Raw genomic sequence first — 26,238 nt, forward strand, 5'->3', positions numbered from 1 at the left:
TCTACATTTTTTCCACTTACCCCTTTTTCGTCGAGCTACCAGCTTCCATGGGGCCTCTATGTTTCCCATTCTGAGATTTCATTTGGGGGGGCATCAAGCTGATCGAGAGATTCAGGAGGGGCCAGGAGGGGGCCATTGGGGGTTGGAGCAGGTCGCCCTCCACGGTCCACATTCCCTCCCAATGCTCCAATGCTAGTATTGATACCCCCACTCACCCCGAAAGCTGCACCTTCCTTCATGGGGGCGGGGGAATGGGTCTCCACAATACTTAATGGAAGTGCTCCTGGATCTTTGCCTAACTGTTTTGCACAAAGCACAAACTTCCGGCCCCCCTCCTGGGTAGAAGTGAGGGGAATTTTAAAAGGCGCCATATGATCCACCCTTGCAATATGCGTGTTAGAGCCCACCACCCTCTTCTCCTTTTCGGGCAAAATTTCACAGGTGATCAAGTCCCCAAAATCTCCTGCTACCAGTTTGAGGCTGAATTTGACACCACCCTTGCCCCCCTTCTTTTTTTTGCCATTGCTCAGGACCATCAATGTCATCCAAAAAAAACCTTAATTTCAGTGATTACCATATTAACCACGTTTATAAGTTTAAAAAGCCAAGATATTTTGGTCTGTCCCCCTCCCCCTGAAATCATGCCTTCAGCCTTCGGTTTAACAATGTTAGTCCAGTGGTGAGGATAAGAAATATACTATGCACAACGGTTTTAGCAATTAACTTAGCACAACATTAAATAATTAAATAGTTCAATATAAATAAGAAAAAAAATAATGCAAGTGTTTAAAATGTAAAATGCTTGAAATGCTTAAAATGCTAAAGTTGGTTAAATTGGTGCAACAATTTTGAGCAGCAATTGGTGGAGCACACAAGGATACACAAAATGTTATGGTGGGAGTGTCACTGCTAGTCGCTACTTGTAGACCTCCAGGAATTGGAAGGCCAGCAATAGCCAACAACCAATAGACCATCAGGTAAAAGTTAAATGCATCATGTGAGGATTCCCTCCATAAGGTGGCATATGGCAAGGCAGGGTAGCATCCCAAGCAAATCCCTGGCAAGGTAGTGTAGACAGGGCACGCCTGATAGCTCAGGAGGCAGCCAGAGCCTGTCTCGTACCCTCTGTTTCCACCTGGAATGGGTATACTCACACGTCCCGTCCCATTTCCTCCATACTTGTGGGACATTCCGTCCTTCGGACCCGAGCACTTTTGTGAAAAAGCATAAAAAGCATAAAAAATGAAAATGTTTGTCCTTCTCTTTTTACGCGGGTACCGCACACAGCCATAACACTGCCCTCCTGAGCTCTGCCCCGTGCATCGTCCTTCAGTCCTTTTCTCAGCGCGGTCGGGGCTGGACGCACCTGCATTACCGGGAAAGATTTTTTTGTTCCCGTTGTCCTTCTCTTCTGCTCCGGTTCTGCGTTCGCTCAGTCCTCTGTCTATGCCGGAGTGTCTGGGATATGTATCCTGTTCTTCATGCGAATGTCTCTTCGCTGGGGCGGATCCCCATTCTCTCTGCTTGGAGCGTCTCAGTCCGGACCATTGCTGGGATTCGTGTTTCTACTGCGATTTCCTCTCTGTCCGGGCACTCCAGCACCGTCTTCTTCGGTGGGAGGAGGTTTTTCAGCGTGTTCCTCTACCTCATCTTCAGCTTTTCATCTACGAAAAGAAGAGACGCCCGGTAAGTTCCTTACTTTTTAGGATGCCCAGGCTGGGGGACTCCTTCCCGGGGTCTTCTAGGTCCGGCAGGGGCTTGAGCAGATCTACCACCAGGGGTTCCCCTGAGGTGCCTCGCAGGCCTAATATGCGTACCAGAGTTTTCTCAGAGGGTTCCCGCGATGGACTTGTCAAGACCGGACAACGTTCCGAGGTTCACCTGTCAACTTCAGCCCAGTTAATCTGTGGCTTTGGAGACCGGGGTTCGCTCCGAGGTCTCCGTTTCTGGAGCTTTCCACACAGACACCGGGGTACGCCCTGAGGCCTCCTTTTCTGGAGCTTTCTGTACCGAGCCATGGCTTAAGGCCCCTCACGAGGGAGCTACACGTACCGGGAGGAAACCCGAGGTTCCTCTTTTTGAGGCTAAGGTCTGTACCGACAAAACCGAGGGACCTGCTCTGAAGGTCTTGTCTGTGATTCCTCAGCATTCCCGCACTCAGGGACGCGGTGATACCGGTTCTGTCGAGGGGGCAAAGAGGGTGGTCATAAACCGTAACTCCTCTGTTACCGGCCCTGCCAACGTTCCGCCCTTCTTATGACTGGCGTGCTCGAATGCCGCTGCCTCATACTATCTCGCTTCCACCTGCTTCTGTTCCACTGGTCTATGCTGACCCGATTGGTGGTGGGCCTTCCTGGCAAGCATCCTCATTGCGTTCGTGGGGGTATGCCCGATATGAGAGGCCTCTGCCTGCCCCAGCGCCTAAACCTTCGTCAGAGAATGTATTTTTCGGGAAATTTCAGAGGCTCGTGCGCTCTGACCGCATGAAGGAGTATTTTAAGGGTTTTTTCAAGGAAATCTACCCTGAACCTCTGGCTCCACCTTCCACCCTGGCGGTTGCAGAAGGATGTTTTGGCTGAGGCCCGTAAGGTCTGGGATAAGCTCCACACTGGGCTACATATCAATAAGAGAATTTACGCCCGTTACAGGCTCCACACCTCTGAGGAGATAGCCTTGGCGTCTTCTGCGCTCCCTTCCTCGACGGCAGTAGCTGAGGTGACGCTTCAGTCCAAGCCGGCCTCTGAGACCTCAACGGATGTGGCTCAGATTCTGTCCAAGGAAGACAGGATTCTGGACTCCTTGTGCAAGAAAGTCTTTGCCAACTCAGCACTCCAACTTTGTCAAGCAAATACCGAGCTCATCCTGGCTGCAGCTAATATGAGGCTGTGGAAGAGGTTGGTTGATTTTAAGGAGTGTATTTCTGCGGATAGGCTAGATGAATTCAAAGCCGGTTTGTCGGATGCCAGGGTGTAGGCACAAGATTTGCTAGAAGCTGCGGCACACCTTGTGGATACCTCAGCTTGAGGCCTTATGGTGGGAATTGACACCTCCCGCCAGGCATGGCTCCATGCAACAAAGTTTTTGAAGGAGGTGCAAGATAAAGCTCTGGACCTTCCCTTCGACGGCAGGGAATTGTTTCATTCTTCTACGGATGAGGAACTTACAAAGACCAAGGCGAGCACCCAAACCACCAAATCTTTGTCGGTCCTTGCGAAGGTCCCAGTTAAGGCCCCTTATACACAGAGGTCAGGGTCTCAATCTCAATCCTTCTCTGGCTTCAGGGGTTTTCAGGACCGCCGGGTGCGCAGAACTGAACCGCCAGTTGGCGGCACCCGTTGAAAACAACGTGGTCGGTTTTTCTCTCACCCATCAGTCTCCTCTGTAGGAGCAGGTAGTCTCCCTGCGGACAAATCTGCAAAATTATATTTTTTGTCGGTCGCACGAGACTCCAGTGGGAGAGCGAATCTTGTCTCATCTGGAGGCGTGGCAGACCATCACTGAAGACGGGTGGGTTTTGTCCATCGCTTGGGCGGCCTTTTGCTTGACCCTCCCTCCTACCCCACCCTTCAACCCTCCCTTCCAACAGATCGGAACACCATCCCTCAGAGCCGAGGTTCAGAAGCTTCTAGACCTCAGGGCGGTGGAACCTGTTGCCCTTGGGGAACAAGGGGAGGGCTTCTACTCGTCTGTTTGCGGTGCCCAAACCCAACCAGGCTGGCCTGCGCACCATTCTCGACCTTTCCCAGTTCAACCTTTCTCTTCCCCAAGAGAAATTCAAGATGATCACACCTTGCCCAATAAAATCCTCTCTTCGGAAGGGCGACTGGCTCAGTGTAGTGGACCTTCAGGACGCGTATATGCACATCCTGAAATGGAGGCTGCATCGAAAATATCTGCGGTTCTCCCTTGGAGGGGAGCTTTCCCAGTTCTGTGTGCTCCCTTTTGGTCTCAGCTCGGCGTTGCATCTCTTTATGAAGCTGATGTCGGTCATTGCAGCTTTCCTTCGACTACAGAGTGTTCATGTATATCCGTATTTGGACTGGCTCCTACGCAGCCCTTGTCCACCGAAGGCTTCGAGCAATCTCCAGTCCCTCCTCCAGCTCCTGTTCCATCTTGGGCTGTCAGTGAACTGGCGGAAATCTTCCATGACAGTATCCCAAGACCTGATTTTCCTGGGTTTCCGTTGGAACACGATCGACTCCAGGGTGTATTTGACGGCAGACAGGATTGCGGATATATTCGCCACGTGTTATCTCTTCATCCAGTCAGAGCACATAACAGCTTGGTGTTTCCAGAGACTTCTTGGCCTCATGGCTTTGTGCGTACTTGCTCTTCCTCTTGCGCGTCTCAAAATGAGGCGTATGCAGCTGGGTCTTCGGAGCTCTTAGTGTCAGGCTTTGGACTCGGATTCCAAGATGATCCCAGTTCCATCCTGCATGATGGCGGACCTTCTATGGTGGTCTTCGACCAACAATCTGACAGTGGGGGGCCTCATTTCAGGAGCCCTGCCCACAAGTGACGATTACCACAGACGCCTCCCTTCTGGGGTGGGGCACAACGCGGGATCATCTCCAGGTTTTTATTCTGTGGATGCTGCAGGACAGGCAGTTTTATATAAATTATTTGGAACTCCTGGCTGTTTTTCTAGCGCTGAAAGCTTTCCAACCGTCCATCACGAACAGGGTGGTCTGCATCCACACGGATACCTCAGTGTCGATGTTTTATATCAACAAGCAGGGTGGCACCAAATCACCACCTCTTGTGAACCCTGCCATTCAGATTTGGGAATGGGCCATCCAGCACAGCATTTGGCTACTGGCGGTACACATTCCGGGTCAATTCAATGTGACTGCAGACTCACTCAGCTGACAGACAGTGGCCAGCTACGATTGGGAACTGAACACGGAGGTCCTCTCCACCATCTTTCCATAGTGGGGCACTCTGAAGTGGACCTTTTTGCGGATTCTACAAACAGGAAACGTCCTCTTTATGCATCCAGGAACAACCTTGGGGCCTCCTCCCTAGGCGACGCTTTCAAAATTCCGTGGCACAACATGAAGGCCTATCCCTTCCCGCCTCTTCCTCCGATTCATCGGTCACTTGGCAGGCTCAGGAATACAACGAATTGCACTCTCCTGTTCATAGCTCCGTGGTGGCCAGCCAGATTCTGGTTCTCCGAACTTCAGCATCTGTCGATTTGTCCTCTGATCAGACTGCTGTTGATTCCCAACCTGCTTCATGAGTGCGATCAGCAGATGTGGCACCCCTCCCCACAATCATTCAGCTTGGCGGCCTGGTTCCTGAATTCAAAACCTTAGCCCGGTTTATCTTGTCGGAGGACAATTTGCGCATTATCCAAGCGGCCAGGAAACCCTCTATAAGGTCTCAGTATAGGAGCAGTGTCTCCGGTTTTGCCACTGGTGTTTAGCTAAGCAGCTGAACCCCAGACATGCTACGATTGACACTGTTATCTCGTTCATATCTCATCTGACAGCTTCAGGCATTCATGTCTAGTCTTGTAGGACTTACTTGTTGCTATTTCCGCCTACCTGTCCACTGACAACAGTTCCTTTTCTTTGACAACACCAGTCATTAAAAGGCATTTCGCAGGTCTATTACATCTTTTTCCACCTGTACGAAATCCTCATCCAAAATGGGATTTAAATGTGGTCCTCAACTCCTTATGCCATAAACCATTTGAACCAATGGCTACGGTGGATATAAAGTACCTTTCATGGAAGGTTGCATTTCTAATTGCAATGACTTCGGCAAGGCGAGTAAGCAAGCCTTAAGCTTTGTCTGTGGAACATCCGTTCCTCACCTTCCATAAGGACAAGGTTGTGCTCTGCACTCATACTTCTTTCCTTCCTAAAGTAGGGACTGATTTTCATTTGAATCAATCTATATCATTACCTGTCTTTTTTCCGAACCCGGCCTCAGATGCCGAGAGAGTATTACATAATTTAGATGTCAGACGAGGTCTGAAGTTCTATCTGGACAGAACAACTGAACTCGGGCTCCTCCCAATTCTTTGTTATGTTCGGAGACCCAAAAGGGAAACCTGCTTCAAAAGCTTCTATCTCCCGTTGGATTGCCTCCTGTATGTCAGAGGCGTATACCATTCAGGGCCTTCAATCTCTGAAGGGCATTCATGCCCATCTTGTACGTGGCAAAGCGGCTGCTGTTGCCTTCCAAAAATATGTTCCCTGGGAAACCATTGCCAAAGCGACTACATGGGCTTCCCCATCTGCTTTTTGTAAGCATTACTACTTGGACCTGAGCTCCAGGGCTGATGCTCAATTCGGCCAGGCTGTTGTTAAAAACCTTTTTCAGTAAGGAGTTTCCATCCACCCATATTACCTGTGAGGAGTGCTTGGGAATCTCCCACAAGTATGGAAGAAAAGGGACGTAGGAGTATAACAAAGTTAAGCACTGTAGTGACTACATTACTCCTAGTCCATAGTCCCATTTCTTTCATATGCACGCCCGCCGTCCCCTCTAATAAGTATCCTCTATTGCTTAAATGGTTGCAGACCTGTTGATACAAAAGGACTGAAGGGCGATGCGCGGGGTGGAGCTCAGGGGGGTGGGGTTACGGCCGTGTGCGGTACCCTACGTAAAAAGAGGTGGACAAACATTTTCATTTTTGATGCTTTTTGACAAAAGTGCTCCGGTCCCGTCCCGAAGGACGGAATGTCCCACAAGTACAGAGGAAAGGGGACTATGGACTAGGAGTAAGGTAGTCACTACAGTGAATAACTTTGTTAAACAAGCCTGCAAGTGGTTGCAAGCCACAGTCGGCGACGCATCACCAGCAAGCAGTCTGATAAGGAAATATAGGGAAGTATTGGGAAGTTTGAAAGTGTGAAAGTCGAGGCAACACCCCCCCACGGCATAGCGCGAGTCACTCCTCGCACTTCCCACTCCAACACTTGCCTTTAGTCATGTAGTGCTTTCACTCTACCAGGCTCGGCAGGTTACGTGTACTGCCTACCATCCAAGGCGGCTGGGGCACGTGTAGAGCTGACTTTGTTCAGCCCTTTTCGATGGCGCCGCAACAGTGGCTTTGGTTGCTCCAATTGGGCCTCCTTTACCATGGAAGCCCAGACTGCCCAGGCTGCAGCGCCCTTTCACACAGCGGGCTTACGCCGCAAGAGCTTGGACGCAGGGCTTTTAAGGCAGCACTTCCTTCCTGTGCTGGAAAGGGAGCAGAGCCAACTCACACAATGTTGGTCAGGGCCCTGACAGCTCCGACAGCAGCGCCCTTCCACACAAGAGTGTTTTGTAATATTTATAACAGCCGGGGAAGTGCCAGCATCTTGAGCAGATTAACTCACCCTAGCATTTTTACTGTCAATGTAGCCCAATGTTTGGCATCCTCCCTTAATCTAAAGATTAATGGGTCGAGGTTGCCTTCCAGGAATTTCCCCGCTTCCCAATACACTTGTATCCCCAAGTATTTGAACACTTCTTCGTCCACCCGCAGGGGATAGCCCGTCTGTATTGCAGCTTTCCCACCTATTACTGGCATGATCACGGATTTGTCCCAGTTAATTTTAACTCTGCAGTACCACCCAAACTCCCGCAATGTTTTTATTATTCTCAGGCCATATCTTCCCGGGTTCCCCAAGTATATGAGATTGTCTGTGTACAGGGAGATCTTGTACTCCCATTCCTCATGCCAGTAAAAGCCTTGAATCAGTGGGTCTACCCTATTTCTCTGTGCTAATGGTTAAATCGCATTAAGGAACAACAGGGGTGATAGTGAGCAGCCCTTTTGGGTGCCCCTCTGCAGCAGGAACGTGCAAGATGTATGGCCGTTGACCTTCACCCGAGCCAGTGGTCGTGTTTAGAGTAGCTGTACCCACGCCAAGGAATTGGGTCCCAATCCCATCCTGGCCATCATCGCCTAGAGGAAATTACACCCTACTGAGACCAAGGAATTGTCGGAATCTAGCGTCATTACCGTGTGAGGGCCTTTCTAGTAATTCTGAGAGTGCCAATGCAATGTATATCCTTCTCAAATTCACCCCGGTAGCTCTCCTAGGCAGAAAGCCACACTGATCTGAATGTATTAACTCACCTATCAATTGGTGCAGTCTGTTAGCCAGAACCTTTGCCAGTATTTTGGCCTCCACGTCCAGTAACGCGATGGGCCGATATGAAGGACTTTCATTTGGAGGCTTCCCCTTTTTATGAATGACCACAATGGTGGCTGTCCTCAGGTCCTTCAGGAGTTCCCCCTTCTCCCGACTGTCTTGAAACATTCCCAGCATGGGTTCACCCACCTTTTCCCCCACACATCTACAGAATTCCACCGGGATTCCATTTGGTCCGGGTGTTTTCCCTTGTTCCAGACTGTTTATTGCTGCTAAGACCTCCTCTTTTGTTATATTTTTGTCTAAGTTTGGTCGTGACTGTTTTCCCAGGCTTGGCAGGGCTATCCTCGTCAAGTATCTGTCTATCTACGTGGGTGAGGGCCATGGTATCTCCTTGCAGAGCGTCTGGTAGTATTCTGCAAAGGCTTGTGCTATCTCGTCCCCTTCCGAGTATTCCCCCATCCCATCAGTAATGGTTCTCACCCACCTTACACCTTCCTCTCTCCTCTCTAGCCAGGCCAGCATCTGAGCCCCAGTCCGTACACCCTGGCTCGTGTAGCCCAGTAAGCTTTGCGGGCTTAATCCATCGCCGCCACCCTATATGCCGTAAGAGCTATATGCAAGGCCCTTTTTGTTTCTACAGTGTGTGCTTGTACTTGGCGCCTCTCTGCCCCAGCCACTTCGTCTTCTTTCACCTGTAGTTTCTCCCATCCCTTTTATGTGGCCCTACCGCACACTGCGCTATCCCTCTAATCACGGTCTTATATGCTTCCCATAACGTGCTGCTATTGTCCACTGTACCTCTGTTCAAGTGATTTTGTCATTTCCTCGGTAATAGGCATTAAGTCTCCACTCGCCACGCCCGACCCTTTAGTTCCTTTCAATTTTAATGTATAACGGATCATGGTCCGAGAGCCCTCTGGCCAAATATTGTGCATTCGTTACTCTATCAAGCGATATGCAGGGCAGCAACAGGTAGTCCAGCCAGACATCGAGTTGTGGGCACCAGAGTGGAACGAGAATTGTTGCTCAACGGGATGTAGTTCTCTCCACACATCCTGCAGCTCTGTTGCTTCTATGAATGTTGCTAATTTCATGCTATCCCTACCCTTGGGTCTTTCCCGCCCCTGCAACCACCCATCCATCCCCCTGTTAAGGACATCATTGAAGTCCCCTCCAACTATGGTGAGGTTAGCCCCATGTTCCGCTAATGCTCCCTGTATTTCTGCTAGCATATCTGTCTGTTGCGGAGGAGGGGCATACACATTAGCAATTAAGACCGATTCTCCCCACAGGTCACCCGTGACCACAACATATCTCCCTCCACCCCTCGTCTCTATCACTTTATACCCCACATGCTCTACCACTGTATATTGGCCTTTCCCTAAAAGAATATGCATCGCTCCCATCAAATGGGTTTCTTTTAGTAGTATCAATTCTGCTTTCAGATTCCGTATGTAACGGGTCACCAATCCGCTCTTAATTTTGTCAAGAAGGACATTGACCTTCCGCATCAAGCACTTAATTGTTCTACGTTTCCCCATCAGTCATATTGTAGTTTACTTGCCTAGGGCATGTGGTGTTAACACCCTGTTAGGTGGTGTTGGTCGCTTCCATCCACAATTGTGCATTAATAACATGACAACCAACTTCAACTCCTCCCAACTCCCTTTCCTCCCCCTGATAATCTCCCAACTCCCATCTCCTCCCCCAACCCTATACTTCACCCCAACCTGAAGCATCTTTCTCAACCAATACTCCTTCTTGTTCATCCCAGTTCCACAACTAAAACCAAGGTTCATCGTGGGGGCTGTGCGTAGTGGCTGCTCTGCCCCACCGCCAGGTTTCAGTCCATGGTGCTACATTACTTTTCCTAAACCTGATCTTTCTCCATTATCTTCAAATGCTCTTCCGTTGTGTCTCAGCTGTCGGCCACCGGATTCAAGGGTCAGTCTGTTATCTATTGGGGCTTCTCCGGCAAGCACTGCCTGTCTCATTTTGCAGTGTTTTCCCATGATTCGTCTCCATGTCATACTCTTGGCTGGTTTCAGCAGCTGTTCATTTGCAGAGGAAGTGGCCGCCTCCACCCTGTCCCATGCTTCTGCAGGTCTTGTGAAGATGCGTACTCCCTGTGGGCTGCTTATTCTCAATGTTGCTGAAAAATCAAGGCATATTTAATTCCTTTTGCCCAGAGCTTCCTGTGTACGGCGTCAAAGGATTGCCTAGCCTTTTTAACTGCTTTTGTGAAGTATGGCAATCTTCGCTCCATTGTACTCCAGTGGGCCCTTCCTCCTGGCCACGTGCAAAATTACATCTCTATCTCTGTGATTGAGCAACTTGGCGATGAGCTGTCTAGGTGGCGCCCCTGGGGGTGGTTTTTTGCTCGGAATTCTGTGGACCTGTTCTATGGAGAAAAGCTTTGACAGACTTTGCATTCCCATCCATTCTTGAATCCATGCTTCCAGGAACAGTTCCATTGAGGACCCCACAGCTCTTTCTGGTAGGCCGCTTAGGCGTAGGTTGCTTCTACAGGACCTCCTATTGGCATCTTCTATTCTCTACCTGCTCCGTTCTGCGAAGTCTGGCTTGCACGTCTCCAGTTAGAGGGCCCACTGCATCCTCCACCACCGAGATACGGTATTCCGCCTCTGTGACTCTCGAAGAGACTTTACATAGATCATGCCCTAGGAGTCCTACATCTAGCCCCACTGCATCTATTTTTTGCTCCAGCTGGATTTTGGCTTCCTGATTTTCTCTCACGATATCCTGCCTGGCGCTGGATTCCCATCTCCTCCCCCTCTGTCCGTTGTTGCATGTTCTTTTTCCCCTCCTGTCGTGTAGGCTTCCATTCTGGTCTGCCCGCCTGCCTTCTTGGCACTTTCCTTCTTTCAAGTCATTGCTAGCGCTGTCAGCCCTCCGGAGGCTGTCCCTACTGTACTATATTCCTTGTTGCCCTCTCACCATGTCATGCTAAGCGGCTTCAATGCCTGATATGGACCCCAAATGTTAATAGTCATAGAATGGTTTGTCTCCGTCTGCCTTGCTCCCAAAGATGCCTCTGCGGAAAAATGTGGGTGGGTTCCCCCTTTTTATCACTGTTCGTCGCCCCCCCGTGTTTGGGGGGGATCTGCTCCTTCACTGGGGGGACAGGGTAGGGGAGAAAAGTACTGCCAACTGGCTCCATTCACAGGTGTCTCCAGGGGACAGTGTGAAACCTCACGGATTACAAAGGAACAATAGTTCGGGATGCATAGCTGCCATCTGGCTCCACTCATGGGTGTCTCCAGGGGTAGAGTGTGACGCCTCTGGGATTCCAAAGTAACACTGGCCGCTGATGTAGGTTTGGTGTTGTTTGCTTCCTGTATATGGGTATGCAGTCACCACTAACAAACTGTTTAGGCAGAAAGATTCCTTTAATTATTTTGGTGTCTGTCTGTTCCCCCGCCGCTCACCTTCCAGGGTATGCGGCCACTGTCGCCCAGCACTCCTCCAGGTATCTCTGGTTGCCGAGGGTCTTCCGGCGTCTCCTCCCAGCTCCTGGGACCAGCGCCTCCTCTCTCCGATCCTGGAGGCACGCTCTGGCCCAGTGGAGCCGGCAAACTCACTGGAGAGGGTGGTCCGGCAACACGGGCACCGAGGCGGCGGCGGGGGACTGTACAAATTGATAACAGCCGGGCCTACCTGGGATGACGAAAGCAAAGTTCTGTGGCAAGGGTCCAAAACAGCTGGACTATGTGGTGCAAAAAGAGGTCAATTGGGAAATGGGAGATCGATGATCTACTACGTTATTTATAACGCGCTTAATACCCAGAGGTTTCTAAGCGCAGACCCGGGGTTCGAACCTGAGTTGCTTAGCGTCGTCTTGCTTCCAAGGCGAGCACGTTGCCCCTGAGCTGAGACAGGGTTGGTCAGGTATGTTATGAAATATGGCAAAAAACAATAACAGCAGCTCGGTGTATGAGGAGGGACTTCAAATCTTTCTTTGAGGACCAAATGCAGTGATGACTGCAGATTAGTGTGGGTTGAATGGGGTTTAGGCATGCAATGACTCATTGGCGGTAGGCGGTGAAAGCAGCAGGTCATGAGTCAGGTACAGGAGGGGGGGTCAGTTATGTCATGGGGGATGTCAGGCAGCGATAGCAGCAGGTATAAGTGGGTTGCAGGGTGCTCATGACAGTAATAAGCGATGGCAGCAGGTATGAGGTGCAGAGGGGTCAGTTCTGTAATGCCAGATTACAGGTGGCAATAGCTGCTGGTAAAAGTGGGGTGTAGCAGGCTCACGTATATAATTCGAGAAACAGGCAGTGATGGTAGCAGGTATATGTGCGGGGCAGGAGGCTCAGGTCTTTAATGCGGGATGCCAGGCAGCGATAGCAGCAGGTGTAAATTGTGTGAAGGGTCTTCAGGTCTGTAATAAGGGATGGCAGAGGGCGATAGCAGAAGTTATAAGAGGGCTGCATGGAGCTCAGGTTGGTACGGCTGGATGCCAGGTGGCTATAGCAACAGGTATTAATGGAGAGAAGGGAACTCAGGTCTTTAATGGGGGATGGCTGGAGCGATAGCAGCAGTTATAAGTGAGGTGCACGGGGCTCAGGTCTCTAATGGGGGGTAGCTGGCAGCAATAGAAGGCATACGTGTGGTACAGGAGGCTCGGGTCTTTAACGCGGGTTGGCAGGCAGTGATAGCAGCAGGTGTGAATGGGATGCAGGGGTCTCAGGTCTGTAATCCTGGATGACCTGCAGCAATAGCAGCAAATGTAAGTAGGGTGCGGGGGTTCAGGTTCGTAAGGCTGGATGACAGGCGTCGATAACAGCAATGGACTGCACTAGGCTGAGTTCTGTAATGGAGGATGGCTAGCAGCGATAGCAGCAGGTATAAGTGGGGTGCAGGGTACTCAGGTCTGTAATGCTGGATGTTAGCATTAGGTAGAGGGGCGCTAGGCTCAGGTCTGTAATGAGGGGTGGTTGAAGGGATAGCAGCAGGTATAAGTGAGGTGCAGGGAGCTCATTCATGTAATTCCGGAAGGCAGGCAGTGATAACAGCATGCATACGTAGGGTTCTGGGGGCTTGTGTGTAATTCTGGAAAGCAGCAGGTATAATTGGGGTGTTAGGGATTTTGTGTGTAATTAGGGATGGCAGGCAGTTCTAGCAGCCGATACAAGTGGTGTACAGGGGGTTCAGGTCTGTATTGCTGGATGACAGGTGACGGCAGCAGCAATTAAAAGTATGATGCAGGGGGCTTGTGTGTGATTTTGGGTGGTAGGCGGCGATAGAAGCTGGTATAAGTAGCGTTGGGAACTTAGGTCTGTAATGGGGTAGCAGACTGTGAGAGCAACAGGTTTAAGAGGGGTGAAGGTGGATCATGTCTGTAGTGGGAGATAGCATACGGCGAGCGATAGCGGCAGGTATAAGGCAGTGCAAGTGGCTCAGGTCTTTAATTAGGGATGGCTGACGGCGATAGCAGCAAGTATTAGCAGGGTGCAAGAGACTCGCGTCTGTAATGAGGGATGGTAGATGGTGATAGAAGCAGAGATAAATGAGGAGAAGGGTTCTCCAGTGAAATCAGGTACACTGGCTAACATGGGCATCTGAACACAATTAACCTTCTCATGTTTTTCAGCGGTTTCCTTGGGGAGATGGGAATCACTCGCTCTTCCATAACCCACATGCCAACCCTCTCCCGACCGGCTACGAAGACTCGCACCATGGGCCCTGAACATGGCTGTCTTGTGGGCTCAATCATGAACTGGAGGGCAGTGAAATCCAGTGGATCCCTCCGTTCCTGTAGACGATAGGCGAGCACCAGCCAGAAAAGAAAATGCATGAGAAGAGACCTCACAAAATGTCCAAGAACATGTATCAACAAGACTATATTAATAAAACTGTTACTCTTATTTCTTGTCTCACTTCTTTCTTGCTTCAGCTATAACAGTGATGTGTTAACATTTTCATTGGAACCCACCCCCTTGATGCCATCATCCCAGAGGAGGACTGCTTCAAGTGTGTGTGTATTGTCCCCATGCTCCCTTCATTGTGGATATGTCAGAAATGCAGGGTTGTAGCTCTCTATGAGAAGTACCCATTTCGTAGGCCTTTCAACCAGACAACGTGAACGTTTTTGGTGACAGTTCCCATTCTGGGGGAGACTGCATGAACACAACCCCTGCTGTGCATCACTCGATCTCAAGCAGACAGGTTTTTAATTATTCAGTCTTTTGATATTACTCCGCAGAAATGGCTGGACGCAGTATGTGAAACTGCAATATATAACCAAGTCAGACACTACTAGGGATAACGTTCAGGCATTTCAAGTTGTTCGATTGAAATGGACCCCAACATCTTGGGGGGGGGGGGCGTTGACTAATAGATAAAAAGCTCAATAGCTTTAATTAAGTGATCATGTATGTTTTCAGCTCCCCTTCTGGCTGTCATAGTTTGTTCTGCTGTGCAGTGCCCGGGATGATAATCAGCAGCCACTCACCGTCTCCTTCATTGCTCTATATTGGATTTTGCCACAGAATGAAGCTGCATGGTGGGGCCGATGGCATGGACATATTGCCTTAGGAATCATCAGTCTTCACAAATTGAGGGCAGGCTTGCTGTATGGTCTCACTCTCACCAAATCCTACACAGGAAATCACCTACCGATACCTACTTATGTACTGTTTGTTGCAGGTTAGATAATGTTTTGGCCTGAATTGTATTATATTCCCTTCTGTGAAAAATACTTAGCAGTGTCAGCCCCCCTTAGCCCCCCTCCCCCTTGTCATGTGAGGATGGCATATCTTGGAAACCAGAACCTGAGCAGTCAGTGAATAATAGACCAACAACATTTTACATTTTGGAAACACAGATCACAGTTTATTGGAGCATAATACAAATTGGGGGGCAGTCCCAGCCCTAAAGCACCATGGTTCATGACCATCTATACCACAAAAAACGCCTAGCCCCAAAAAGCTGGGGCAACTTCTGACTGTTCCGGTGTCCCCTTGCCGCCTCCATGCATGTCGCAAGGCACCGGACATACGTGCCAGATTGGTGCACAGAGTGCTTCTCCCTTGGGCCACTGCACATGAAGGTGAATAGTCTCCAGTGTCCATAGGGATCCAATGCCCGCCATTCCGACTTTGGCTCGGGTATGGCCATCGGGTAACCGCCCACGGTTCAAGCTGTGGCAAACTCCTCCCCGGCTAGGACTGCCCCTAACTCCGCCTGTGACAAAAAAGGAACAATTAGTACAAAATAAAGCCAGTCATTTCACACAAATCCCTTCACCCACTTACACCTCGATCTCCGCTGAAAACGTAAAAATTAATACAAAATGAAGCATGCAAAACATTTTGCAACCTTTTTCGCCCGACACACCCCAGTCAATGCTTAAAATTGGAACAACTATACCCCCTGCCACACGAATCTTAAAACACTGCCTTTGCAACCACTTACACCTCAATGTCCACTGAAAAATGAAAACTGACTACGAATTGAAGTCTGCAGGTCTTTTTAAACCTTTTCGCTATTCACCCCTCCCCCGAACGATTGAAATTTCTACCATGAGCAGCAAACAATTTAACCCACTTTCCTTTCAACTTCACTTACACCTCGCTGTACTTTGAAAATGTAATATAAAAAACCATTTGAAGTAAGAAATCATTTTAAACAGTTTTTCCTTTACCCTCATTGACCCTCGCTTTCTTGTACAAATTGGTCAACTAATACCCCACCAAGAAAGCCAACCCTTGAAACTGCTTACCACACCGCCACTTATACCTCCATCCTCCGTCCAACCCAGTTCCTCCCTCCCTGTTCTTCCCTACCTAGATCCTCATACTCCAGTTCGATCCAATTGTGCTCCCTAAGCTGCTATTGGGTGAGGGTGGGTGGGTAATTCGATGGAGGAGGACTGCAAAAGAGGCCGTTTTTGCAGTCCTCCTCCCTATTTGTAGGCCGTCCCCAGGGCTGGGCGGAAATGCCTGCCCTGGGGATGCCGCCCCCAGTCGTGATGGAGCGAAAGGGGTGGGAACGTCCCTAGCCGGGGGGGCGCTGCCTGAGGGGCGCCCACGCTATGTGGGACGTCCCTCGAGCGCCCCCTGCAGGGTTGGTACATCCCCTTAGCAGTGTCAGCCCCCATTGGTGCCCCCCCTTGTCGTGTGTGGATGACATATCTTGGAAACCAGAACGTGAGCAGTCAGTGAATAATAGACCAACAACATTTTACATTTTGGAAACACAGATCACAGTTTATTGGAGCATAGTACAAATTAGGGGGCAGTCAGAGCCCTAAAGCACCAGGGTTCATGACCATCTATACCACAAACAACGCCTAGCCACCAAAAAGGTGGGGCAACTTCTGACTGTTCCGGTGTCCCCTTGCCGCCTCCATGCATGTCACAAGGCACTGGACATACACGCCAGATACTTTGGCTCGGGTACGGCCATCGGGTAACCGCCCACAGTTCAATCCGTGGAAAACTCTGACCCGGCTAGGACTGCCCCTAACTCCGCCGCGCTTTGGGGGTGGCCCCCACCCGCTAACGTCAATGCCCCCATGCTTCAATAAAACTTATACTTGCTCTAGCCAGTAAACGACCTTCACCCAAACCACAATTCCCACCTATCACAGTGTTTTCCACATCCAGTTTTACCTTATAAATCCACCTTGTGTAAGACCCCACCGCTTGCCCTTGTTCTAGATGCACCCAGCCTCCCCGCAGGGCATGCTTTCGCCAAGCTGCCTTAGTAAATAAGTACCGGTATTCTAACTTCTCATTGTTGTAGCTGCAAATGACCCTCCACCTTCACCTAAACCACAATTCCAGCATATTGGTTTGTCTTAAAGGAGTGCCATCCCAAAAACCATGACCACCCTACCAATGAGTATGCTCTGTTTGCCGTACCTTGGGCCTTGTCATCTCAAATAATGTATAAATGCTGTAAATAAGTGACTTCACCCTTGTCTAGGTTTACCATGTACATGCACATTGCGGGAGGCCACCTAGCTCCCCAAATCTTTTTGCGGTCGTCGGGCCGCGGTACTTGCAGACCTTACCGCTGCACAAAAAAAGCTCAATTTGGAACATATCGTACATTTTATGCCATCCTCCAGTCTTACGACTGGTATGTAATTGTCGGGTGTCCCACCGCTTACCAGACCTATCATGATCATTATGCTGCGTTCGCCGTAACACTCCTGTGCCCCGACTGAGGCATCCACATAGTTTTCATATCCTGTGATAACACATAAGCACAAATCTGTTATTCACACCGTAATCTGCACACTAGTGTCCCTCAGCTGGCCCATCCACACACACTGGAGCCCCACATCCATCGACCGTAGGTACCCCTAGCCAACCAGCTACCCTGGTCAAACAAGCAGCTGGTGATGTATTAGCTAACCCAATACATAAATTGTTACCTATTTGATTAATTTGCCCTCCTCCTACAATAGTAGGTGAAAATTGCAAGACGCCGGTCTGGCCACATCTGTTTATAAAGTAATGGCTCCCGAACAACTCATTCTGTAGCCAAGTAACTGCCATATACTTCTTCCATGGAACAAGAAGAACACGAAAACACTTATGTCCTATGTGTTTTTAAATAAATGACAGGCCCTCGTGCAGATCCCATGCCCCTTGAACACTTGTGCATAGGCGTGTTATATTAAATGACCTGCCATCTGGCTTAGCCTGGGTCACTGAAACACTTGCGTACGGACGCGTACATGCCCCATGTCCTAGCCCCAAGGAACCCTGATGCCCCGCTGTACAGGCGCATTACACATGACAGTCCTTTCTTCTAGCTTGTCTATCCACCAAAATTGTCAGGGGTGGCAGAAGTGACCTACCACCACCCTTGACCTCTGATGACATAACAGGAAGTGACCCCTTTGGCCCTATCCCGAACTGTATCCCCGGAAGCGATGAGACGCGACCTTTCACCTTCTGACCCAACCAAAGTGGCATCATCCAGCATTGTTTCGACTTACACTACCCATTTTATACCGGGATGGATCACCATATTTATTGTTAATATCTGCAAAATTAGGCCCATTTACTAAATTACTGTGAATGCAAGCAGACGCCCAAGGGCTACGATAGTGACGTTTCGTTATGTAGCGCTCAGCAGGATAGAGCGCTCATCAGGATGCAAAAGGCTGATCACATGCATATTGTAGTCAGCAAGCGCTGAACCCCCTGAGTCCTTGTGATGGCTGTAGCTATCACAAAACCAGCCCCTCCAGAACAAGAGCCACATGCTGCCGCCCCAAAGAGCCACCTGCACCTCACTAGAGCATATTACACTGCATGGGAACCACTTACCTACCTTACAACCCGCGCTCGTATCAAACCTAAAGGAATAGTGCGGAGCAAGGCCACGCACCACCATACTCCCGTACTTAATTCCCCAGAAATTACTTGGAAGGCTAACGCAGGGTAAAGACCATGAGAAAACCAGCCTCAGTACTGGACACATTTTACTCCCCACAAATGAAGACCGTTTTTAACAAAACATTGTGCATAGGGGCTATGTAGCACATGAGACACAATCCTCAAATAGAAACCAGTTGTACCCAAAATAATCCCTTAATGAACATGCAATAACCCTGCATTGCTCGACCATCCAAAAATGGCAGTAGTTCGCAAAATTGGGAGATCCATCTGCTTTAATAACCCATAATGCTCCTTCCCACCGTCCCACTGTTTATGAACTGGTCTTTGCCCACCCCTGTCAGGAGTCGGGTGCGGCGCGTTTGTCCTGGCAGCCAGAACACAACGTAGCATATGCCCCAGGCCCCGTGCGGCACAAAGTGCGGCACGATAGAGGGCCTGGGGAGTTAGGCGCAGGGTGGGGGGAATCCAAACGGCGCGAAGGGTAAAGGGAGGGGCAGCCAAGCGGCGCCCCCACCCGCAGCGTAGCCTAGGCAACCAAAACTTTTAGGGGAAAGGTGTGAGAAATAGCAACATGGGGGCAGGAGGAAGTCCTGCCCCCAGCTAGCAACAATAGGCCAATGGGGTATAAATACCCCCGAGAAAGAAGGCAAGCTACAGTCAGGTAAGGAGCTCACCTACTACGGGTAGGCTCCCAGGGCCTGGATCAGAGGGAGACAGGGACGTTCAATGAAGGCCCAAGTATGGTATATTAACGAGAAAGTGAAGGAGAAGATATGGAGGAAAGAATTTATAGATATCTTTTCATTGCTAGATGTACAGAAGAGAGGTCAGAATGTAGCACTGGAGGATATGAAAGAAGATGAGAAAGGATTACTGAAGAGGGCACCGGTAGCTAGGAATTTCGATAATTGGACAGCGGCTTTCCAAATTATGTCCACCATTATCCTGCAGAAATATCCAGAAGATGGGTTGTCACTGGTAACTTACCAGCAGAGGGTGTTAAAAGTTTACAAAGCATTTGGGGGGGATGCATGGAAAGAATACGACCATGAATTCAGAAAAGAAATGGATTGCTTCCCAGACATAGGTTGGGACGAAGAGAACTTGAATCTATACATATTTAATGTGCTAAAAGAAAAATGGGACGCTAGGGAGCAGAGCAGTTCAGGGGGCTATCGAAAGGAGGCAATATTGGCAGTACGATTCCAGAAACGATTATAGATATGGTAACAGAAGATATGAGAGCAATTATGACAGATCAAGAGAGCAGAGTTTTCGGAGCAGGCAATACAACACACAGAGAAGTTGTCAGAACAACATATTGCCAACAGCACAAGGGGGGGGAGAAGTACCAATGGGCCGAGTAGGACAGAGGCAGCACAATGTAGAAACTTTGAAAACGGGGTACCATGCAGCTGGGGCAAGAAATGCAAATTTAGCCACAGATGCGAAAATTGTAGGGGCGAACATAGTACAGCAAAATGTACCAGAACAACATCTAGCACACACAGGGCTCTGGAGAAACGGAATTGAGATAAACATGGAAAAGGGGGCCACGCCAGTCAAAGTTGAAAGAATGGAAAACTGGCTACAGGTATTCCCAGACAAAGAAATCGCAAAGACAATCACAAGAGGCTTCCAGGAGGGCTTCAAGATACCTTTTGAGGGTCATGGTTCCCATAATATCCCAAAAAACCTGAAATCTGCCTTAGAAAACAGAGTGTTAGTGGGCCAGAAGATCAGGAAAGAAGTAGAACTGGGAAGGATAGGGGGACCATACAGGTCTCCCCCGTTTGACGAATATATATGCTCACCATTGGGACTGGTCCCAAAGAAGGAACCAGGCGAGTTCAGGCTGATACATCACTTATCATACCCCCCTGGGGCATCAGTAAACGACGGCATATCACAAGAGGCAGCATCAGTGACATATGCAGATTTTCAGGATGCGGTGCAGGTGGTCAGGAAAGCAGGGAAAGGGGCATTGATGGCGAAGGTAGATATAAAATCAGCTTTTTGCTTACTACCAGTCAACTGGGAATCACAAAGGTGGCTACGCATGCACTGGGAGGGCGAATATTATGTTGATAAATGCCTACCAATGGGTTGCGCTATCTCATGTGCATATTTTGAGAAAGTGAGTTCGTTCTTACAATGGTCACTCACAAAGGAGCTAGAGGAGGCACAAGTGGTCCACTACTTGGACGATTTCTTATTCGTCGGACCACAGGGTTCTGAGTTATGTGGGGCAACCTTAAATAAATTCATGACATTAACGGAGGAGTGGGGTTTTCCGCTGGCAGAAGAAAAAACAATGGACCCTACTCAGAGAATACAATTTCTGGGTATAGAAATAGACTCACGAAAGGGAGTGTGCAGGATCCCGGAGGAAAAGGTAGCAGACCTCTTGAGTACAATCAAAAGCCTAAGAGAAAAAAACAAGGCCACGGTTAAGGAGCTACAATTACTGGCAGGAAAACTAAAATTTGCTGGAAGGGTTATACCACAAGGCAGGATATTTCAGAGAAGGATCGAACAGCGAACAAGAGGGGCAAAAGAAGGTCACCACAGAATCAGAATGGGCGGAGGAATCAAGAAAGATTTGGAGGTGTGGGGTGTATTCCTTAAAACATTCAACGGAGCGGTAATCTGGCGCTCACCACTAAACGAAGAAAGCAATAGGGTGCTATTTACAGACGCAGCCGGGGGTTTTGGTTTTGGGGCAATATTAGGAACAAACTGGTGCGCAGAAGAGTGGCCAAATGCATGGCGGGAGGCATCTTGGACGAGTAATATCACATTATTGGAGCTGTTCCCTATCTGGGTAGCTCTGTGTGCCTGGGAGGCAGAGCTAAATAGCAAGGAGCTGAATGTGTGGTCAGACAATATGGCGGTAGTGCATGTAGTAAACAATGGAAGCGCATCATGCCCGCTGGTATTGGAATTGATGAGGGCAATTACATTGGAGTGTCTGAATAATAATGTGGTATTAAAGGCGAGGCATATCGCCGGGGAAGCAAATGTGGTCGCTGACGCCTTGTCTCGTTTCCAGTGGGACAAATTTCGGGAGCTGCGGCCGGACGCAAACAGGATAAAAACGCCCACGCCACTAAAGGCATGGGTCCCATTAGAAGCAATGGAGAAAAAACGGTCAGCTACAAGGTTGACTCAGAAGAGGAAGTACAAGGCCAGGTGATAGAAAGATTGGCCATGAACACCATAACATACAAGACTGGTAAGCAATACAAGAAGAATGTAAATAATGTGTTAAAAGAAACTGGTTTACAAGATGTGGGGGAGATCACAATCTCCAAATTGTGTGAATTCCTGGAGAAAGCATTTGCGCAAGGGAAAAGAAAAAGCTGGGCGGCAGCCCATTTGCCCGCTGTCGCCTATACCGCTAAGGTGGCAGGGGTGACAGACCCAACTGGTAGCCCTCGGATAACATATGCAATGAAGGGCTGGGCAAAATTGGAAGGAAAGAAGCCGGATAGGAGGAGACCCCTTATTTTTTGCAAAATGATAAAGCTCTTGCAGTTGTTGGAAGGCACGTGCAGCGACATATATGAGACAAAGCTGTTCAGGGCCGCATTTGCATTAGCGTATTACGGGGCTTTTAGGATTGGGGAACTGGTAGCACGCAACACGGTGGCAGGGGACGGCATAGCAAGAGGCGACATCAGCGTGGGGTCCAAGGGCATGTCAATTCTACTTAGGAAATCAAAGACAGACCAAATGGGGAAAGGTAGAACAATAGAGCTGAATTGTATTAAGGATAGGGGGCACTGCCCCAGGTACATTACACAAGAATTCATCGAGGTACGGCCCGATGTTGGGGGCCAACTACTAATCCATAGGGACGGCAGGGCGCTCAGCAGATATCAATTCCAGGCAGTGCTAAAGAAAACCATAGCCGTAGCAGGATCGGATGCAGCGGAATTTGGGACCCATTCCTTTGGAATAGGGGCAGCCACGTCAGCATGGGCAGGAGGTTTGGGAGAGAAAGGAGTGAAAAAATCGGGTGGTGGAGGTCTCAATGCTTCAAAATATATGTAAGAGAACATTTGATATGATTTCTTTCCTATCCACCCCATGCAGATACGAGCCCATACAAGTCGGGATGGATAGTCGGCCATTCATTTGTAACCCGGGCAGGCAGGTGGATCGAAGATTTCAAAGAGGGTCTACATTTTAAAAAGACAATAACTTCCTGGTGGGGCCTTCCTGGGATGCACTGGGAGGACATCCACGAACGGTTGTCGGATTTGATCGGTTTCAGGGATCCACCCGAGTACCTGGTAATCCACCTGGGCGGAAATGACCTAGTCAAGACAAATAAAGGTGAACTGCTGCGCAACATGTGTGAGTCCTTAAGGGCGATAGCGCATTGCTGGTGGAAAACCGAAATGTTCATGTCGGAGATAATCACACGCAGAGTTTGATACGGCGCGCACAGGAGGCATGCAATCGAAGTTGCAAGGAAAAAACTCAACAAGGCAGTAGAAAAATACTGCAAAAGCATGGGGATCCAGTTTATAAAGCATGGTTTGTCACAGAACAATCCAGACTTGTTCCACCAGGATGGGATACATTTATACAACAAAGGGATGGGAATTTTTACGGATAACATTTTTAGAGCTTTAGCGGAGCGAGGTTGTAAGTAGGGACACCTTTTTGGGGGGACCTGAGCGGCCGAGGCTTCACCCACTCAGGTGTGGCGGCACGTGTCCAGGATCGGATGCCCCGGGTAAATAAGACCAGCCATGAAGTGGGAGGGGCATCTACACATCCTGGACACGAAGTGCCCAAAAGCGAGTGGTGTCATTTATTACTTATCATGTTATTATTGGTGCTATTGTTTTGTAGAAAATAAAATAAGCCTACGGCCATAATTTTTCCACCAACAAAAATCTCTGTCTGTTTATTACTGCAGTAACTGGGGACCAGGGTTAGGGAATCTGAGTGAAGGGAAACCCACACTACTCAGCCTATGCCCCAGGCTCTGTGCGGCACAAAGTGCGGCACGATAGAGGGCCTGGGGAGTTAGGCGCAGGGTGGGGGGAATCCAAACGGCGTGAAGGGTAAAGGGAGGGGCAGCCAAGCGGCGCCCCCACCCGCAGCGTAGCCTAGGCAACCGAAACTTTTAGGGGAAAGGTGTGAGAAATAGCAACATGGGGGCAGGAGGAAGTCCTGCCCCCAGCTAGCAACAATAGGCCAATGGGGTATAAATACCCCCGAGAAAGAAGGCGAGCCACAGTCATGTAAGGAGCTCACCTACTACGGGTAGGCTCCCAGGGCCTGGATCAGGGGGAGATAGGAACGTTTTTCCACCCAACCCACCCAGCAAAGGGCAAGGAGAAAGGAACATGGAACAGGAACACTGAGTACTTCCTTCGGTACACGGTCACAGAATGTCGTAGGCGGCGGCACGTGTCCAGGATCGGATGCCCCGGGTAAATAAGACCAGCCATGAAGTGGGAGGGGCATCTACACATCCTGGACACGAAGTGCCCAAAAGCGAGTGGTGTCATTTATTACTTATCATGTTATTATTGGTGCTATTGTTTTGTAGAAAATAAAATAAGCCTACGGCCATAATTTTTCCACCAACAAAAATCTCTGTTTATTACTGCAGTATCTGGGGACCAGGGTTAGGGAATCTGAGTGAAGGGAAACTGTAGTATAAGCAAGTCAGCCAAAAGACTGCAGAGCTCGTGACCAGGCAAGCACGAGAGGTGATCCTTTGAAGCACGTCATAGTGCAGAGGACGCTTCGAGTGTGAGCGAGCGGACGAAGTTTGAATGGCCAACTGAAGAGGTCGTCAGCCGGTGGGGCCTGATGCTACATACTTACTGATCTCCTTCCTAAGATGTAAAATATATAATAAACACATAAGTTACCGTAATACGCCTCCGCGTCGATAATACTTCAAGTGGCGACGAGGATTCAGGCTCCACCGCCTGTGTTCATTTGCCGGTGAACATTTCCAGGGGAACCGGGCCGCTCCGCTCTGTTTTCCGAGCGTGGCAGTGGCCCAACGATGTGTATGGCCGCTCCGTTCTCGTGAACATTGCAGCGGCCACCTTTAAACCCCTCTGTCTGTGAGACCACACCATCACGTAAGTGTTTTCGTTATCTTTGATAAGAAACAGCCGTGAGAATACCACGCCGCTCAGTCAGCTCACAGTGTGTACATGGAAGTTGTTTACCGTACACCATGTTGTAGACAGGCAAGTGAGTTCTGATTACCAAACTACCTTTAATAGCAGGGAAAGGTAAAAACAATATTTACATTGCACACCACGTTATAGATGAGCAAGTGAACTCTAGTAGCCAACTACTTTCCTTTGCAAGACAAGTGTAACATTTTAATGGTGGAAACACATTATAATGAGAAACGCTGATATGGAAAAATGAATGTGAACTGGAATTGAATTACCACAAAGGTACACTGCCAATATTGGGCGCAATATTAATTAGACAAGTTTTAACAATCGTTCAAAATGGCATTCAGTGGTGTTCCACCTCCCATGTTCTTTTTGACAGATGTAGGGGAACCTTCAATACCGTGGAAGAGATGGATCAAGGCCTTTGAACACTATGCAGGAGTAGTGTGCGGTCCTAATTGTAGTATAGAGAAAAGGAAATCTCTTCTGTTACATTGCTTAGGACCAGCTGGACAAGAAAAATTTGAAGATCTGCCAGAACTATTGCCGGAAGAAAGTGCAGATTTAAACGATTATGAATGCTCTGTGAAGAAGATGAGTAAACATTATGAAAAGAAATTAAGCACTATATTAGAATGGTACAAATTCGGGAAGAAAGTTCAAGAGGAAGGCGAAAGTGTTGAACAATACATAACTAATTTAAGAAAATTAGCTAGAACCTGTAAATTCAATGCACAATTGGATGAGAGACTACGTGATCAATTCATGTTAGAGTGCAGAAGCGGCAAAGTAAGGGAAAAATTGTGGGCTGAAGATGACCCACCCCTCGACACAGTTCTGAGGATAGCCAAAGAGGTTGAACATACAGAAAAATGTGTTCAAGAGCTAGAAAACAGGATGCAGTCTGTGGAAATCAAACAAGAAGCCCCTAAGAGTAATACCATTATAAACACAAATAAAAACACTGAATCTATAAACCAAGTGATGGATGTAACTAACAGCAGAGACAAATCAGGAAGACCTCGAAATTCATTGTGGAATGGAAATAGAAGGGGCGGAGGTGCAACCAGAGTAAATGAGAAGAGAAGAAGTCCACGCAGACGAGGAGGCAACCCAAGAAGAAGAAATGAAGGAAGATGCTTTAGGTGTGACAGTACTGACCATTGGGCTGATTGTCCTGAATGCCCTGCTTTAAAAATTATATGTGGCAAATGCAAGGGCAAGGGCCACTATGCCAGATGTTGTAAAGCATCAAATACTTCCATGAATTGGATTGGTAGTGACAATGACAGTAATATCGATGATGATGAATGTGTTTTTGCTATATCTGATGAGGAACAAGAAGAAATAGAAAGCCCTAAAGCCATGGTGTGTGTAGATGGAGTGAATATGCACATGATGGTGGATTCTGGTGCCAAATATACACTAATACCACAAGAAATGTGGGACAGAAAGAAACATGAATATTTACATGAACCTGACATTCGACCCAGAGCCTATGGTGGCATTAAAATAGATATCATTGGATGGTTTTGGGCTTCACTCAAATTTAAAAACAGAAAAGCGAATGGGAAGATTTACATT

The 26,238-nt window shown here is 48.8% G+C and overlaps 1 protein-coding gene across 1 annotated transcript in view; it reads left to right on the forward strand.

The window, feature by feature from the left end:
- The window catches only part of LOC138579599 (cytochrome c oxidase subunit 6A, mitochondrial-like), a 207,647-nt gene extending 193,654 nt beyond the window's left edge, over positions 1 to 13,993 (forward strand). Inside the window, exon 3 of the mRNA XM_069649865.1 lies at positions 13,720 to 13,993. Coding sequence (XP_069505966.1) covers positions 13,720 to 13,815 — 96 coding nt within the window. The 3' untranslated portion in view covers positions 13,816 to 13,993. The remainder of the gene's footprint in view (positions 1 to 13,719) is intronic.
- Positions 13,994 to 26,238: the final 12,245 nt, after the last annotated feature.

This window comes from Ambystoma mexicanum, chromosome 3p, assembly GCF_040938575.1.
Source record: "Ambystoma mexicanum isolate Mex_15411 chromosome 3p, UKY_AmexF1_1, whole genome shotgun sequence".
In the NCBI taxonomy this organism is placed as follows: Eukaryota; Metazoa; Chordata; class Amphibia; order Caudata; family Ambystomatidae; genus Ambystoma; species Ambystoma mexicanum.